Source organism: Acanthaster planci, linkage group LG10 (genome assembly GCF_054643075.1).
Source record: "Acanthaster planci isolate LZ-2023a linkage group LG10, COTS_SCS, whole genome shotgun sequence".
NCBI classification, from domain to species: Eukaryota; Metazoa; Echinodermata; class Asteroidea; order Valvatida; family Acanthasteridae; genus Acanthaster; species Acanthaster planci.
Window position 1 is genome coordinate 8763526 of NC_141786.1, and position 15948 is coordinate 8779473.

The 15948-nt window shown below is 42.8% G+C and overlaps 2 protein-coding genes across 3 annotated transcripts in view; one reads left to right on the forward strand and one right to left on the reverse strand.

Moving 5' to 3' along the window:
* selenos (selenoprotein S) lies at positions 1-9917 on the forward strand. Its single transcript, XM_022245605.2, has 5 exons — positions 1-156; positions 2471-2608; positions 3706-3812; positions 4605-4767; positions 6973-9917. Exons 1-5 carry the CDS (start codon positions 72-74, stop codon positions 7044-7046), a joined length of 567 nt encoding a protein of 188 aa, XP_022101297.2. The 5' UTR covers positions 1-71; the 3' UTR covers positions 7047-9917.
* LOC110984942 (uncharacterized) overlaps positions 8943-15948 on the reverse strand; it is a 22052-nt gene continuing 15046 nt past the window's right edge. For both annotated transcript variants that reach the window (XM_087142851.1, XM_022245601.2), the window contains exons 7-8: positions 13976-14221; positions 8943-13285 (exon numbers count right to left, since the gene is read on the reverse strand). In XM_087142851.1, coding sequence (XP_086998977.1) covers positions 12305-13285; positions 13976-14221 — 1227 coding nt within the window. In that variant the 3' untranslated portion in view covers positions 8943-12304. The remainder of the gene's footprint in view (positions 13286-13975; positions 14222-15948) is intronic.

Here is a 15948-nt window from a genome sequence, read left to right on the forward strand (position 1 = left end):
TATACAGAAATTAATCGTAACCTGACTGATTGGCATCATCTGGCAGTCGGTATTTGAAGCTCGAAGCAAGGATGTCCCAAGGACTTTTTGAACACAGAGAACTACCCGAGGAGGGCAACCCAACACCAGAAACGGTGACACAAGGGGTTGGATATGGTTAGTAATAACAGTACACGTTGTCAAATTGAGATTAGACCCCCAGCCGTAAAATAGGCCTAGTCCAACATCCGGACATGTCCGAGTAGCCCCAGGCCTACATCATACATGGAGTAACTTGGACCGAAATGCAAAACTCGTACCCGAGTTGACTCGTACCCCAAAATTCGCACCCAAGTTTAATAACTCGTACCCAGGTCAACTCGTGCCGGTGTTAACTGGTACCCAGGTAGGCTCGTACCTGAGTCAACTTGCACTCCCCAGCAGAGCATAATAGGGTTTTGATGATAATATTTATTGAACGCATGTTCCTTTTACCAGTCGGCTTTCGTTGAAAATCCCCGCGGTTTTCAGGACATAAAATGCATCTGACCACAGCGCGCGCCCCTAAACAGAAATGTTCCACAGCCACACCTCTCCATCCAGTTAACGTCTTTGTTCATTTCAAATTTACGCATCCAAGTCTTTTTTTTTTGTATGGATTAATGTGAATTAATAAAATCAGTGAACATACTCTGATTGAACATGTGTGGTTGATGTCAGCTTCTTGTTTGATTTGATTAATTTGAGTTAATAAAATCAGTGAATATAAAAAACTCGGATAGAGTGGCTCAACCGTTCATGTCACAGCTTCTTTTGGGGTGAAGGAGCAATTTTTTAAAGACGGAAATAGCATCTACCATTGGTTGCGAATAGAAAAATAAAACAGAATTGTAATTATTAATACAATAAATAGTCAATAATGATTATATATAATAATTAAATGTGAAAGGGGTGGACAAATTATCGTAAACCTAACATAAAAACCTAATATAAACCTCCTCATTAATAAAATTAAACCGGAGTAAAAAGGGAAAAAAAAAACCATCGAGGGTACGAGTTGGCTGGGGTACGACTTGACTGGGGTATGATCTGACTGGAGTACGAGTTGACCAGAGTGCAACGTAACTCGGGTAAGACTTAACTCGGGTACGAGCTCACCCAAAATCACTTGATCCCTCCTAAAAATCCCTTTTAACATGTTTAAAAACATTTGGACATGGTCGGGCGTGGACATGGCATAGGCTTTTGCTTCCATTGTTAATTCATTTTATTCAAAATAGCTCCTACCCCGAATCAAAAATCTTCCACATTCACCTTCAAAACGATCCTAAAACATGTTAAAGTTAAAACTTGAAGTTAAACTCTAATGCGCTTGACTATCAGACTATGGACCGAGTGGGAATCAGACATGTCAGAGATTTGGATAATGATTGTAAGGTTTACTCACATTTGGGAAGAAAGGAGAAAGATGAGAAGTTTCCCCTTCAAATTGGAAACGCTCTTGTTGTCAAACTCAAACTTGCCATCTTGTTCAAATAGCGATTCAAAGGGTAAATGTACATGTATGTTGAAGTCCTGGAAACAACGTTACGGCACGCTGGCCCTGCGGACCATTCACAAAAAGCATGCTATGTCGGCACACGTATATGCGTGCCAACGACTGATCCCTGAGCACCACAATGTCTTGTGTACAGTTTTGATGTGATCACAACTGGAGTGAAAGTAATTAGGCCTATAGAAGGCTCCGCTCTATTCTTGCTGACCATGTCCAAATATTTTCACGTACTGTTCTAGTTTCTCTGAGTAGCATTCCAATGAGACTGGTCAGAAAAATTTAAAGTGTTTTTCAGATAAATGCTTTGATATTTTACCCACTAAATTTGGCTTTTTAGGGCATATTATCGCTTTCTGATGGCTGATATACATATCTCACTCCAACATGTCCAAGGAAATTAGTGATATGTAGGACTCTTATCCTTCATGTACATGTACATGTATTAGGTTTCCTAATTTACCAGTACAAAACCAGCTTGAGTAAGTCAAGCCCTACATATAGCTCCTTACTGACTTTAGGGTTAGTCGCAAATCTACATGAACTCCTTGCCGTATACTACACCAACATGTAAATACTCCCCAAAACCTGGATATGCCCTTTTTCTGCAACTTGGAAAATAGTCAGTATAAGTTTACAAACCGTATTTGCCTCATTAATTAATAAGGCTTCTCTTACTGATGCAGTTATTAATATGCCCAAACTTCAAATTTTATAATGGGTGATTGATGACTAGAAAGTGCACCACCAGGAGATTAAATATTCATTGAAAACGGTTTAACTCAGAGTGAATATGACTGCAAGCATTTAGAAACTTCAAAAGCATCGTACACTTCAGGTTTGTATGAACCAACCTTAAGACCTCATCAAGGGAAAATGCCATAGTGTTAGAGACCAAGAGCTTGCTTGTTTCCATTTCAAGTTTTGTGTCAATTGCAGTCTCGGAGTTCCTAGCCAGCTATGGATGGTACGTCATCCTGGGTATTTTGGGATTGCTGTACCTGTACAGTCAGTACAGCTCTCGCCTACAGCAGTGGCAACAGAAGCGAGAGAACAACACCAACCTGTCTCAGTACCGTAAGTCACCACTCCTGACTCCAGGGAGCCTCGGAGATGTTCGGAAATAAAGGCCCGGGGGGGGTACATCATGTAGACTGTGAATTTTACATGTACATGTATTTCATTGATGCACTGTTTTTCTTTTCCAGTGTATGATAATTGTAGTTGGTATTTTATGGTGGGGTATGGTTTGGTGTCATTTTAAAAAACACCAATCAGCAAGTCAGAAGACTAAAAATGTTTGATATACACAAAAATTTAAAGGTATTAAAAACATTAAAATAACCATTATTTAAAATAAAAATATCATAATTACACTACTATCTTAAAAGCTGAAACTTTGGCATCATTCAGTTGACATTCTTTTGGAATTAAGATGATTAAAAAAAAAAACAAATACCACTTCTCGAGGCTGCTGACCATACAGTGATTCCAGTCAGGGAAAGCATTCGTCAGTTTACATGTTTCTTCCAACTTTGAAGCCACAATTTGCTTATTGACCTTTTTTTCTGAGAAAAACTCCTGTTTTGGCTGATAAGGTACTGCAAAATTTTCCCAAAAAGCAAGGAGTCTTAGGATAGCTGAAAACAATCCAGCAGTGTTTTGTGCACAGATTACTGAAACATTGAGGGTTATTTCCTAGGATGACTTCACAGTTTTCCACATGTCATAATATGAACATGGCCATTTTAGGAGCACAAATACATTTTACAATAGCAAAATAAAATTTGAAAATTAGGTTATTTGAAACATTAAGCTGCATTTCAAGATTAGTTGTAAAAAATGCATGGATCTTTGAAAAAGTAGCAAAAGTAATAGTAGGATGTTAGTTGGGTTTGCCCAGTGCTTGTCCACGTTGATTCCAGTCTGTTTTATCCTTCACTGAATGTGCTTTATCAAAGATAAAGTCTGTTAATTACTTCACCAGACATATTCATGGGTATTCCAATTGAATATGAAGTTGAACTCACAATAGTTTATTTCTCCACAAGCCTGCAAACTACCACCCGATGACGTGACGAAATGGGGACACTTGGCAGGAACGCATTTGACAAACGAGTTTGGTGGAAAGTGATGGGACAAATTTCTCTCATGCCATGGAAACTATGTTGCAGGTGCAGGAGACGTCCTGGCCAGACAGGAAGCCCTGGAGAAGGCGAGGCAGCGCATGCAGGAAGAGCACGATGCCATGGTCGCCCAGCATGCTGAAAAACAGAAACAGGTGGGTGGGAGCCACGCCCCCATGGCGGGAACTTTAGCGTTGTCTCTGGAAGGGAGAGGAGAGTGGCAGAGGTTCGAACCCTTAACCCTCCTTTACTCTTGTCAGTAACATAATAGATCTGGTCAACAAAAATCAGAACTCTCAGAAGAAGAGCTGTGGTCATCAAACAATAGTGCCATCTTTCAGTTGGACCGTGTCCAGTCCTTTCCACCTTGAGCAGGTACTCCGTGGCTGCGCATATAAGAGTAATAGGGGAAATGGATACCACATAAAATACAGACAGGTACCTGGCTACTTGTGACAGGAAGCCATTTCAAAATTCAATGAGAAGAAGACTGAAATGGAAAATTAGCGACATGAACAATGCATTGAATTTTGTCTGTCACATAATATTTCATAGCAATCAGAATTACATTTACACTGGTGATTAAAAAATTGCTGTTGTCCATACGTCAAGGTTGTCAGCGTTGAATAAGAGAGTATGACTTCCTCTTACCAGAACTATCAAATCCATGTTTCTTTTGCTGTAAATTCTCAACAAGTACTTTCCAAAACTTTCTTACTGTTACTAAAGGAGAGCAAACCTAGCTTTTTGGACTGTAATCTTTCAGTTCAGATGTTACCAATCTCTAGCCAGATTAAGTTCCACAAAATGAGTAGGCAGTTATTCTGCAGTTCTGTTCAGTGGTGCCAATGACTTGCACACTGTCGATCAAGTCAGTGCCAGTAGGAAAAGTGGTTTGTTCCCTCAGTATGATTTGACGTTGGTTGGGTCAAAATACCTTGTTACAGAGAGAGGAAGAGAAAAGAAAGGAGCAAATTGAGGACTGGGAGAGGCACAAACGAGGGCAGGGCTACCGGTCCAAGAAACTAAACAAGGAAGATGACCACCCAGCAGGAGCGAGTTCCACTTCGGGGGACCAAGCGAAACCCAAGAAGGCACCACTTAGGCAAGGTGAGTCCACCCTTGGGATTTGGACCAACATCCACAAATTTACGGTTCCACATCCACAAATCTACTGTTCCACATCCACAGATCTACTGTTCCACATCGGCAAATCTACTCTTCCACATCCACAAATCTACTCTTCCACATCCACAAACCTACTCTTCCACATCCACAAATCTACTCTTCCACATCCACAACTCTACTGTTCCACATCCACAAATCTACTCTTCCACATCCACAACTCTACTGTTCCACATCCACAAATCTACTCTTCCACATCCACAAATCTACTCTTCCACATCGACAAATCTACTGTTCCACATCCACACCTCTACTCTTCCACATCCACAAATCTACTCTTGCACATCAACAACTCTACTGTTCGACATCCACAACTCTACTCTTCCACGTCCACAAATCTACTCTTCCACATCCACAACTCTACTGTTCCACATCCACAAATCTACTCTTCCACATCCACAACTCTACTGTTCCACATCCACAAATCTACTCTTCCATATCCACAAATCTACTCTTCCACATCCACAACTCTACTGTTCCACATCCACAAATCTACTCTTCCACATCCCCAAGTCTACTGTTCCATATCCACAAATCTACTCTTCCACATCCACAACTCTACTGTTCCACATCCACAAATCTACTCTTCCACATCCACAACTCTACTCTTCCACATCCACAAATCTACTCTTCCACATCCACAACTCTACTCTTCCACATCCACAAATCTACTCTTCCACATCCACAACTCTACTCTTCCACATCCACAAATCTACTCTTCCACATCCACAAATCTACTCTTCCACATCCACAAATCTACTCTTCCACATCCACAAATCTACTGTTACGCTGCATTTTTTTGTTTCCATTTTTTTGATCTGCAATGGGTCTTGTTTCAGGGCCTCTTTCACTGCACTGCAAAACACAGGAAACTTGCTAAAGCCCAGACAATCTTTGCTCAGCAGAAATGGATTACCAGCCAAAAATTAATGCATTGCGTGTTGCTTTTAACTGATACTCGTCCGACTGCCTTGCTTTATGTATGTGCAACTCCATGATTGTGCACATGCACATCCTATTGGGGAGTTCTGTAATGGGCATTTCTTCATACATACATACACGTGGGTTTGCTGAGCACTGTTTACCATTAAGCGGCATGTAACTGGATCTTTCTGCATTGCATTTGTTGCATTTTCCAAACTGGGGGATAAAAAAACCCAGTGAGGGTCACGGTCGGGTTCGAAGTTGAGTCCATTACAACTTGTCTGAAAGTCCATCTCAAATTCTCAAATCTCTCCATCTCAAATCCATCTCAAGCTTTCTGGTCTCTTATCGCGAGCTATTCAAATAAGCTGTGACAAAAAAGTGCTTCTTTGTTGTTCATTCTGTTGCCTGTGATTGGACCTGTGACTGAAATGGTGACCGTGATCCCAGCTGGCAAATGCTACACAGCCACAATGTTCAGCTGAATGCATATTTCTGGAGCCAGTTCCTTTTTGGTGCAGTGCTGAATACATGTAGGCCTACAACTTTCTTCTTGCCAGTCCCTTCTTGCAGCCTTCCGTTTTTTATTTATTAAATGTATACAGGTGCAACCTATTTTGAATTTAAGTCTTTTCGGGTCCGTTTGATGTTCTCGTTTTTGTGTGAACTGTACTTGTTCTGTGTACACTGACAGGAGTCTGGCCCTCTGGCTGCAATGGTCTTTTGGCAGTAAACCATTCATAATAGCAATACAGTAATTACAGGCAAAGTTACTTATCGACTGGGGGAAATCAAGTGGAAGGAATTTTCAACCGTATGTGACTGTCACAGCAACGAACGCACAAAAACTGCCTACCCAAATTTGTTTTTGTCCATCGTCAGGGCAGGTGGCTACAACCCTGGACTTATCTCGTTGCACCCCCCACCCCAGGCCTCCTCTCAATGTTGGGTCTCAGTGAGTCTGCGCCGCAGCTCAAGATGACAACATTGACCGGGGGGGGGGAACCTGGAAAGGGGGTGGCTATTGACACGTGTCCCAACAATTTTGTCCAGGATTATAGATGAGATACTGAGATGGATTAAGAAAAAGGATCCTGTCAAAATGCCATGGGAGTGAGTAAGGGAATAACCGTGAATCAATCCAGGCTAGTTTGGAAAGTTGTGAAAGTCACCCGGCGAGGGACTTTTCTTTCTTGTAATTCACAGGTTACAACCCTCTCATGGGAGACACAGGCTCTGCCTTCAGGCCCGCACGGAGCTCCAGGAGTGGTGGCGGGTGAGGTTAAAGGTCGTATGCAGAAAAGGTAGATCCTGTGACCAGTGGGCCAATCCTGATTGTGGCAGATTGATGCCTGGTGTTAATTTCCATATATTGAGGTACATTTTGAGTCAAACAAGTTTCCCAGTAATGTAGGCGAGTTAACACATTCTGTGCGGAATGATTAGAAGTTTCAGATTTCCTAGGTTAAGAATTTTTGCCTTGAAAATTCTGACGGACTTTTATACTCCCCAGCTTGATTTCCTTCTTCTTATTTAAGATTGACTTTGAGTCCAGACCTAACTTCATAAATATGGAAAATTTTATGTTTGACCTACATGTACAGGTATAAATATTTCAGCCAATCAGGATAGCTGTGGTCACATGACACTCCTCTGCATACGTGCAACCTTTGTCATGAGGAATTTCTTGACTGCTCTCACAAACTGCCATATGAATGCCTGTGCCTAAAGCAGATGCTTACGTCCATGTCAGTGGCTTCTCGCCGTAGCACACAAATGGCCAAAAAACATAGACATAGCCACAAAATACCCAACAAGGCCACTGTGCAGGGCCCAGTCTCACGGAGATGCCAAGCACACAAATCGGCTAAGCAAAGAAAACACAGGGCTCCCTGCCATCGTGGAGATCTGGAGAATGGGTTGCTCTTTTTCAAGGCAGGGAAAAGGCAGGGAAAAGTCAAGGACTTGATTGGCCCAAAAGAGAAAGTGGTCATTTTGTGGTCTTATGTTCTTCTTCAACAACACTGGAGATATGTTTGAAAACTCACAAGGCTAAAATTCAGGGAAGTCGGTTTTCATGAAATGCTGAGAACCCTGAACCAGGTTACCAGCCAAAATGCTGCATGGTGCATCCTGGCTTTTGACTGGTTTCCCTGTTGTGTCTTGCTCAGCATGTACATTGTACAATTGATATGAAGGCTTGAGAAATATTCTCTGATTGGCACCTCTCTGGCACCGGGCCCTAGCTCTGAGGTCATGTACGATTTGCTTGGCTGCGGTTTGTAATTACGCACCAGTCAATGATAACGTCTGAAGCCACTGTCCTTAGAGTCGTGTTCAATTAAGATGTAGCCAAGTAATTTGGACACAGTCTTAGTTTATGGAGGTGTCTAGCAAAGAGCACTTCTGCAGATTGAAATACATGCAGGCCACATTTTGACGAGCAAGCCGACTTTGCTCAAATTTTTTTCCGTGATTAGCAGCCTCCGTGAGTTTGGGCCCAGGCTTAAACCCGCTATCTGCAAAATCAATGACAAGGTTAGAGAACACAAAAATCATAGTTCTGCCCACTCCAACAAACCCCTGGTATCCGTAGGTATCACGTGGACGTTGTATCTACTTTTTGCAATGAACCAGCTTGGTATTCAAACAGGGCATGCTTAAAGGGAGCGTGTTATTTGTGAACAGCTATACGCCAACTGGCACACACACACTAGCTTCGTTCTGGAATAACCGTGTCTTATTGAAACACCAAACTGGCTCATTGATTAAGACACAGGTGTTTTTTCAACTTGTCCAAGTCTAGAATATCTTTCCTCCCTGACCAATGGCACCGCGGCCTTTTGTGAGAATAGCATCAAGAAATTCTTCGCGGTGGTGGATGGCAGTGGGAACTTGTCCTCTCTGGTTGGAGGGGTCGGCATTCTGGATCAAACAGTTAGGGGATTGCTGGCGGGATTGGGAGAGCCTGTGGCAGAAGAAACTGTCGATCCAAAATGGCTGCCTAGCAACCAGTTCCGTTCCCTCCATCTTCTTGACGTCTGTCGCACAAATGGCAGAAATGCCACAGCAACAGACCGATGCAACACCACTGTAGTAAAAAGCAGTTGAAAAATCTGCGACTAAATATGTCTAAAATACAAGTAAAATGAAACACATGTAAATACTCAGATAACTACATTTTTTCATGGTGTAAATTTTATTCCAAGTGCAAATACAAATAAAAACAAGATGGCAGTAATAGTCTGGTTTATGTAAGACTAATGTTGCTGGTTAAGACCAAAAGCAACCATTAAAAACTGGAAGTAGTGTTGTATTCGAGTTCATCTCAAGTCCCTGCAAGTCCATCATAAGTCCATGACAAGTCATTCAGTCTTATGTCAAGTCACAAGCTATTCAAATGAACTGTGACAAAAGCAATCCTGTGTCATGGTTCAACCTTTTCATGCTGTTTCTTGTGACTGGACTTGAGACTGGACTCGACTCCAACACTGACTGGAACAATCGGATTTCAGATTGAAATTGAAGAAAAAATCCACAGGCAACATTTTGAAGGAGGGCCTTTTTAGTGGCTTAATTCTTTTCAGGTGTAAAGAACAGTTTTACAGAATATTTGAGTGCAACGGTGGAGGTTACCCTTACTGAGGTGCGATATTCTACTCAAAGTGACAGACTGATCAAAGGGTGACAATGTTGTCTTGAAGTCAAGTGTCCACAAATGGAGATACATGTTTAAGACAGGGTGTTTAGTTTCTGGTGTGAGCTGAGCTTTTAGCATGAAATATTTGTGTTGACTGTGGTGGTAAACCATTGCCAACCTTGGACACATTTCACGACCCAGACATGCTAATTCGACCATTACCGTGACTTAAATTGTAGAATGGTGGCACGAGATCAGGAAGTACAGTATAGGAGAAGGCAAGATGGTAGACGCACTGGGGCTAATAATGGGCCAACCATGATTTGCACAAAGTATAAATTGTCAGTGCTTGCAACCTCCACGCTGTGTGGAGAAATCCATTTCATCATTGATAGTAGAAATCTGCAATCTTTATATCTCCGAGTTTGTTTTTGTTTCTTTGTTTGTATCCGCTCACCCCCCACGGAAACAACATGCGAATAAAACACTTGCGTTATTATTACTCTGTTAACTCACGAGTTCATTCGGGATTTGACAAAGTGAGCTACACCTTGTGAGACAATCTGCATTGTCAGTTTTGCCCTCTTGTGGAGTTTAAGAAACTGGTCACTTGTCTTCAATGTGCATCACACAATGGTAAGAGTTGACAACGTTGTAGCCAACATGTACGAGGGTGCTACTGTTAGTGATCCAGACCACTCTCTCCGTCTGCCAAGAGCAGGACCATAGAGAGGAACAAAGACATCTATATTAAACAACAACCCCAGCCTACATGGATGTGCACCCGAACTTCACGTTAATACACGTTTAGAACGTCACCTGTTCTAGACAGGGAATATTACCCGGCAAATTTCATATGTAAAGTTGGTTACAAATTGGGGGGAACCAGTCACAGGTAATATCTTTCAAATGGTATTTCGCCTGACAGATACATGTATCTGGTGGACTTAGAAAAATTGTCTGCTCAGCAGTCTCACGACACTGGCTTATGTGTGCTCATAATTTTTCAATCAAATTCTAACAAAACTTACAGATCTCACAAATCAAATTTAAATCCAATGGCTGAATAAAACCATTGAAAACAAACAGAAAAGCCACTCAGCAGTTTATATTCAATCATGTTCAAGCCTAAACTATGTCACTAAACAAAAAGGCAACAACACTACGCACATTATGAGGCTTTGAATTTAAACTGTCCGACTTAATCCCTGAAGCGTGTACAGAGCTTATATACATATTTCACATGAATTTTTTTTTCAGTGCCACTTTTTTTCTGCAAAAGTCTCCACTTACCAAATGTGTTTTGTGAAAAAGTCAGGTGGAACACCACAGCAGTGAAACTGCTTACGTGCATGAAAACATCACATGAAGCTCTTAGCAACATAAATTGATTTGAAAATCACCTACCAATTTCTTGCATGAATAAAATAAGCATCCATACTTAGCAGAAGGGGTTGAGCGAGAAATGCCTTCTGCCTGATGACAAAACAAGGTCAAGAATAGTTATTTCTCTGACGTTTCTCTGGTTGAAGCGGCTCCCGTTTTGCAGCTCCGCCAAGAAAAAGGAAAAAGAAACGTCAAGAAATACCCAAAATGATACTTCAGAATTGCAGTCTGGTGCCCTTATCACTTGCATGCCTCCCTCATTTACAATATGCAAAAGAACACTGGGAATTTGTACTAAGATATAAGGTAGATGGTGCCTTATTCTCTTAAAAGCAACTAGACCACAGGAAACTAATCACTGCGGGCAATATTCTACAGCTTGTCTGTGAAAAAATGCATGTAAATATATGTAGTGTGAGGACTTTCCCGCATTGCCGTACATGTATGCAGAGGAAAGACTGATGTTAGTTGGCCTTTTTGTCTTAGATTTTCAAGAATAGGAAATGGCGCACCGTAGTATTGTTTATTTCACATGGATCTGGATCATGGTCAGTGAGCTTAGAGCTGGTTTGCGCTATCCATTAGGCTCGTTCTGGTGTCAATGAACCAACGACTGATCGTGATCTGGATCCGTGTGAAACAAACAGGCCCTTGAAGAGGTTCAATTTGCACATCTTTTCCAAATTGCCACAGTGGTGGAAGGTCTAGCTAAATTCGGCAAGTCTCCAACCAATGCTACTGCTTTAGACAGAGCTCCAATAATTCGCGTCCGTTTGGACACAAAATGGCTTCGCATAAAAATGAACCATGCACCCCCACATGCAGTGAAATGATAGCAGCTGCATGCGTCATGCAGTACTTTTTTGTGACCCATTTGAGGAATTATTCACATGTACATGGAAGATCTCTCAAGGGTGGTATTAATTACACAAAAAATGGCTTATCTCTACAATCAAACAAAGACTTGACAAGCAACAGGACCCAAATCCATGGTGCTACTGAGCGCACGATTCTAGTTCTACGCTTACAGAAGCTCCGTGAAATTCAAAGAGACCGCAAGCATTGAGCACAGCAAAAGGTACGCTCTCGGGAACTATTTGCTTAAACTTAGAGATGTAACATTTCACGCATTAACCATTAGCACAACTACGTCAATTGCTGCCACGAAATAGTACTTACAGTTGGCAAAAGTTTACGGTACGGTAAACATAACTTCTGCTCACTGTTAAGCAACGCCATGAAATTGGGGCCCAGACTTGGGCAGTATGAAAGAAAAAAAATCATACAAAATATGCAGGATTGTGAGAAACTTTTTTTTTTTTTTGAAATTTTTGTTTTTACAATATTATTTACAAATTTGAATTGTTCAGGTCCCCCCAGAAAACCCTGATTGGTCAATTGATGTTGTAAATCTATTCAAACACTTTAATGTCACCGCTTCGCTAATTTTTCTTCTGGAGGAAACAGGGCAACGATGCAGCTTCTACAGTTTGGAATCTTACTTATTGAAGCCTACTTTCTCTTTTTCGGTGGCAGTTCCTCACCCATTTGCCTCTTCTTTTCTTTCTTGGAGGAGGTACTCCTGGAAGCATTCTCAACTGTCTCTGTAGCCTCATCTCTTGCATCGCCATCTTCTGGCTCTTTCTCTGAATCTGCCGCCTCTAGAGTTTCCTCATTCGCATCTACCTTCTCATCGGAGGCCACCTCATTTTGTGGGCACTGCTCCGTCATCTCTCCTGGTCTCGTCTTGTCCTCACCGATGGAAAACGACGACGCGCTGCTGGTGGGACTGCTCGGAGGAGGATCTCTCGGGGGGATGGTTTCATCTGCCTTGCGCTTGGTGAGGTCCATGGGCTCTGCTTGGCTAGGCGACGGTTGAGACTCTCTGCTGTTGTCCAGGGACAGCAAAGGATGTTGTAACTCTGACTGCCCGTTAACGCTGCCGGAACCTCCATTGGGTTGCTTGGGCTCCGTCTTAGGTTTCTTATCCGGGATATCTGACCCCGTGGAAATGGACGCTGAGCCTTTTCCTCTCACCTCGCGCTCAGTTCGCTCGATTATCCGTCGTTTGAGAGATTTGGGCGCGACGATGACAGATGCCCGACAGGTTGCTGAGGTTGCATCATCGGAGCTGTCTTTGATGCTTGGTGAGCTGCTGGACGGTGTCCCAGTGATGGGAACCATCAGCGGTACAGTCTGTCCATCCGTGACGCTCTCAGCCTTGGCAGCACTGGATCGGCGGGAGCTCCTCTCCCGCCTCCCACCCCTCTGGGATCTCTCCGCTGGCTTCTTGTCACCAGGTCTCACCTGGGGTGCTACCGTGGGGGAAGGGGCACAGTGGTTGATGCTCTGCGGGGAAGGGGACTGTTTAGTGAGCAGAACCCCGTTAGTGAGGTGAGTCGATTGGTGGGGGCTTGGGGAAGAGTAGCGTGGGCTTCCACCGGAACCCAGGGAAGGGCTAGATGGAGCAATGCCTCGAAGGATGTTGGACATCTGTAACACAAAATTGACCAAGACGGTGAATCCACATGTTTTGCCAACTTTGCTGCAACTGCACTTGCGCACATTTGTCTTTCTTGAAGCAGTCTTCAACCCAATTTATCTACATATAGTTCCCTTGATTATCGCATTTGAATTCACTTGCTGTCCACCTGCTATTGGTCAAATGCATTTTACTGCTTTTATGCTTGTGAATTACTGTATGGAAGTTGAGAATCAATCTTTTTTATTTTTCCTAGTTGTGTAAAGCTTTTATGTAACATCAACCCTTGAACGTCACAGGTAAAAGCATCATCACAGGAAAGGAGACAAGAAAAGAATTTACTGGCAGATCTGGGGATCTACCGTGGGCCGTGGTCTCTCAAAGAGCAAGAGCATTTGGGGTGTAAAATCAGACAATGGCAACGTTGGGGGCACTGTTTTGCTTTCCTTCCTCCCAAAAGTGTGTAAAAGCCCCCCCCCCAACCCAGCCTCACCCCTCAGAAAAAGCCACATACGTGTACATGTAGAACTGTACAAGATTATTTAAAGAAATGTCTACATTTTAGGCCCTCCCAAAACTAATTTTTTCCACCGTCCCAGAAACTTTGGTTCTGGATCTGCCCTTGAGAAAAGCCACTCGCTGGTGACAAGTGCATAACCCTACAAGGTGGTGGAAGTGCGGTGGGAGTGATGTCAACTTACACTGCCGTCGGTCGCCACCATCCCCGGCGTGTCCTTGTGTGTGTTCCTGAGGCTCATGTCGGCACCGTAGCGCATGAGGAGGCGGACGATGTCGGAGAAGCCCCGGCCCGTGGCCACATGGAGGGCCGTGTTGCCCGAGTATGACTGCATGTTGACCTGTGCGTTGCCACCTAGCAGGATCTGCACGTGCTCGGCGTCCTGCCTTGTCACGGCGTGGAAGAGTGGCGTCCAACCGCTCTTGGCATCCTGCAGTGGAGAGATCGAAAAAAGGTGGTGGAAGTAGGCGAGAAGGGAAAAATGAAGTGACTCGAAAAACGGTAGCCACACGACATTAGGTTGGGGGAAAGACATTATCCAGTGGAGGAAAAGGGCAAGTCTTCCATGGGTATATTAGGAAAAGCGAACAGAGACAGCTGAGCCCATGTGCTCAACTTTATCAACCAATTCAGTTAATTACATAACTCCTCTTCCAAATGTCTTTCTAGTTCTACAGCTTCCATAATTTAATCTAAAAAGGCTACAAAGACTGAAGGGAGAATGCAGCTGAGGAAAACAACAGATATGCGCAAACGTTTTGTGAACAGATTGGAAAAAAAGAACAGCCGTATCTCAAAAAGGTACATGAATACGGGCGTTACACAATAGAGCGCCTCTAAGAGTTTGCAACGCGTTGGCCAATCTGTCCACCCAATGTGCGCTTAGAAGTGGCCGAAAATTTTTGCGCGTTGTGATTGGCCAACGCGTTGCAAACTCTTGGAGGCGCGCTATAGTGAATCGCCGGTATTGATATGTAGGCTGGCGGTGAAACCCTGAAATCAATCTCTTGGCAGAGGTGTGGCTCTGAGAAGAACCGGTGAGTGTTAACTCGACGTTTCGGCCAGGATGCTCTAGGCTATCCTCAGGAATTGTTAGAACATGTACATGGCATGATACTTCAGAGGAAATGTGGTAGACCACAGTGTCAAGCACCTGATAAATATTTTGATTGCAGCTCTATAATTCATACGATTCTTTGGTGTGCAAAAACAATTTGAAATCCTTTGAAATGTACTGGAAAGTGCACTTTTGTAAACATTCTCCACGCTTTGCGTTTCTGAACAACAGTGGGCACTGTTCATGTGATGTCAAGCAAGCAAGCCACAGCTCACTTTATAGGTTATTCTGTTTGACTCAAACGTTCGCTCACTGAAAGCATTTGGGAGAACTTCATTGGCTTAGTGCCATGCCTTCGAACAACCATGAATCACCAAAGAAATGGACATTAAGAATAGTAAGATAACAGCTGTTTTGTGCACAAATCAATGCAATATTACGGTTTTCTTGCAAGAGTGACATCATAGCTGTTCTCATGAATATGCTCATAGAAATTTGCATGAAAACAAAACAACAACAAGGCACCAAATAACTTTGAAAAACAAAACAAATATTAGAAATCTGGTCTGGAAACATAAAGGTGAATTTTCGTGGACTTCACATGTACAAAAAAATGCGCTGAACTGACCCTTTAATTAGCACCAGTAAAACAACAAATTGACATCTGAAAATCAACTTTTGTTTTCAGACAGGAATTTCAGAAACCTCAAACACTAGGAGCGATAGAAAGAAAAAGGAAACAAACCAACAGTGAGCGCGACTTCCACGTAAATGATCACTTGAACAGATGTTGGTAAACATGTACCAGGCAGTACAGTGGGGAACAGTCTCAAAAGCCAGGATGTGCTACATGTATTTCTATTAAATGCTGGAAAAGACGAATGTGTTTTGGGCAAAGAATGTCCAGAAACCGTAAAGAAACATGATTCTATTGGCAAACCCTGACAAACGTTTGAAAAGACTTTGCACCATAGCTGTTTAGAGATTGGATCGCCCTTAGCCAATCAGGTGTCCGAAAGAGATTCGTAAATGGCAGAGTGCAATCCCAGTGGCACTTGGATTGAAATTCAACTCTCTTGGGTTTGTTGTTCCTCGATGTG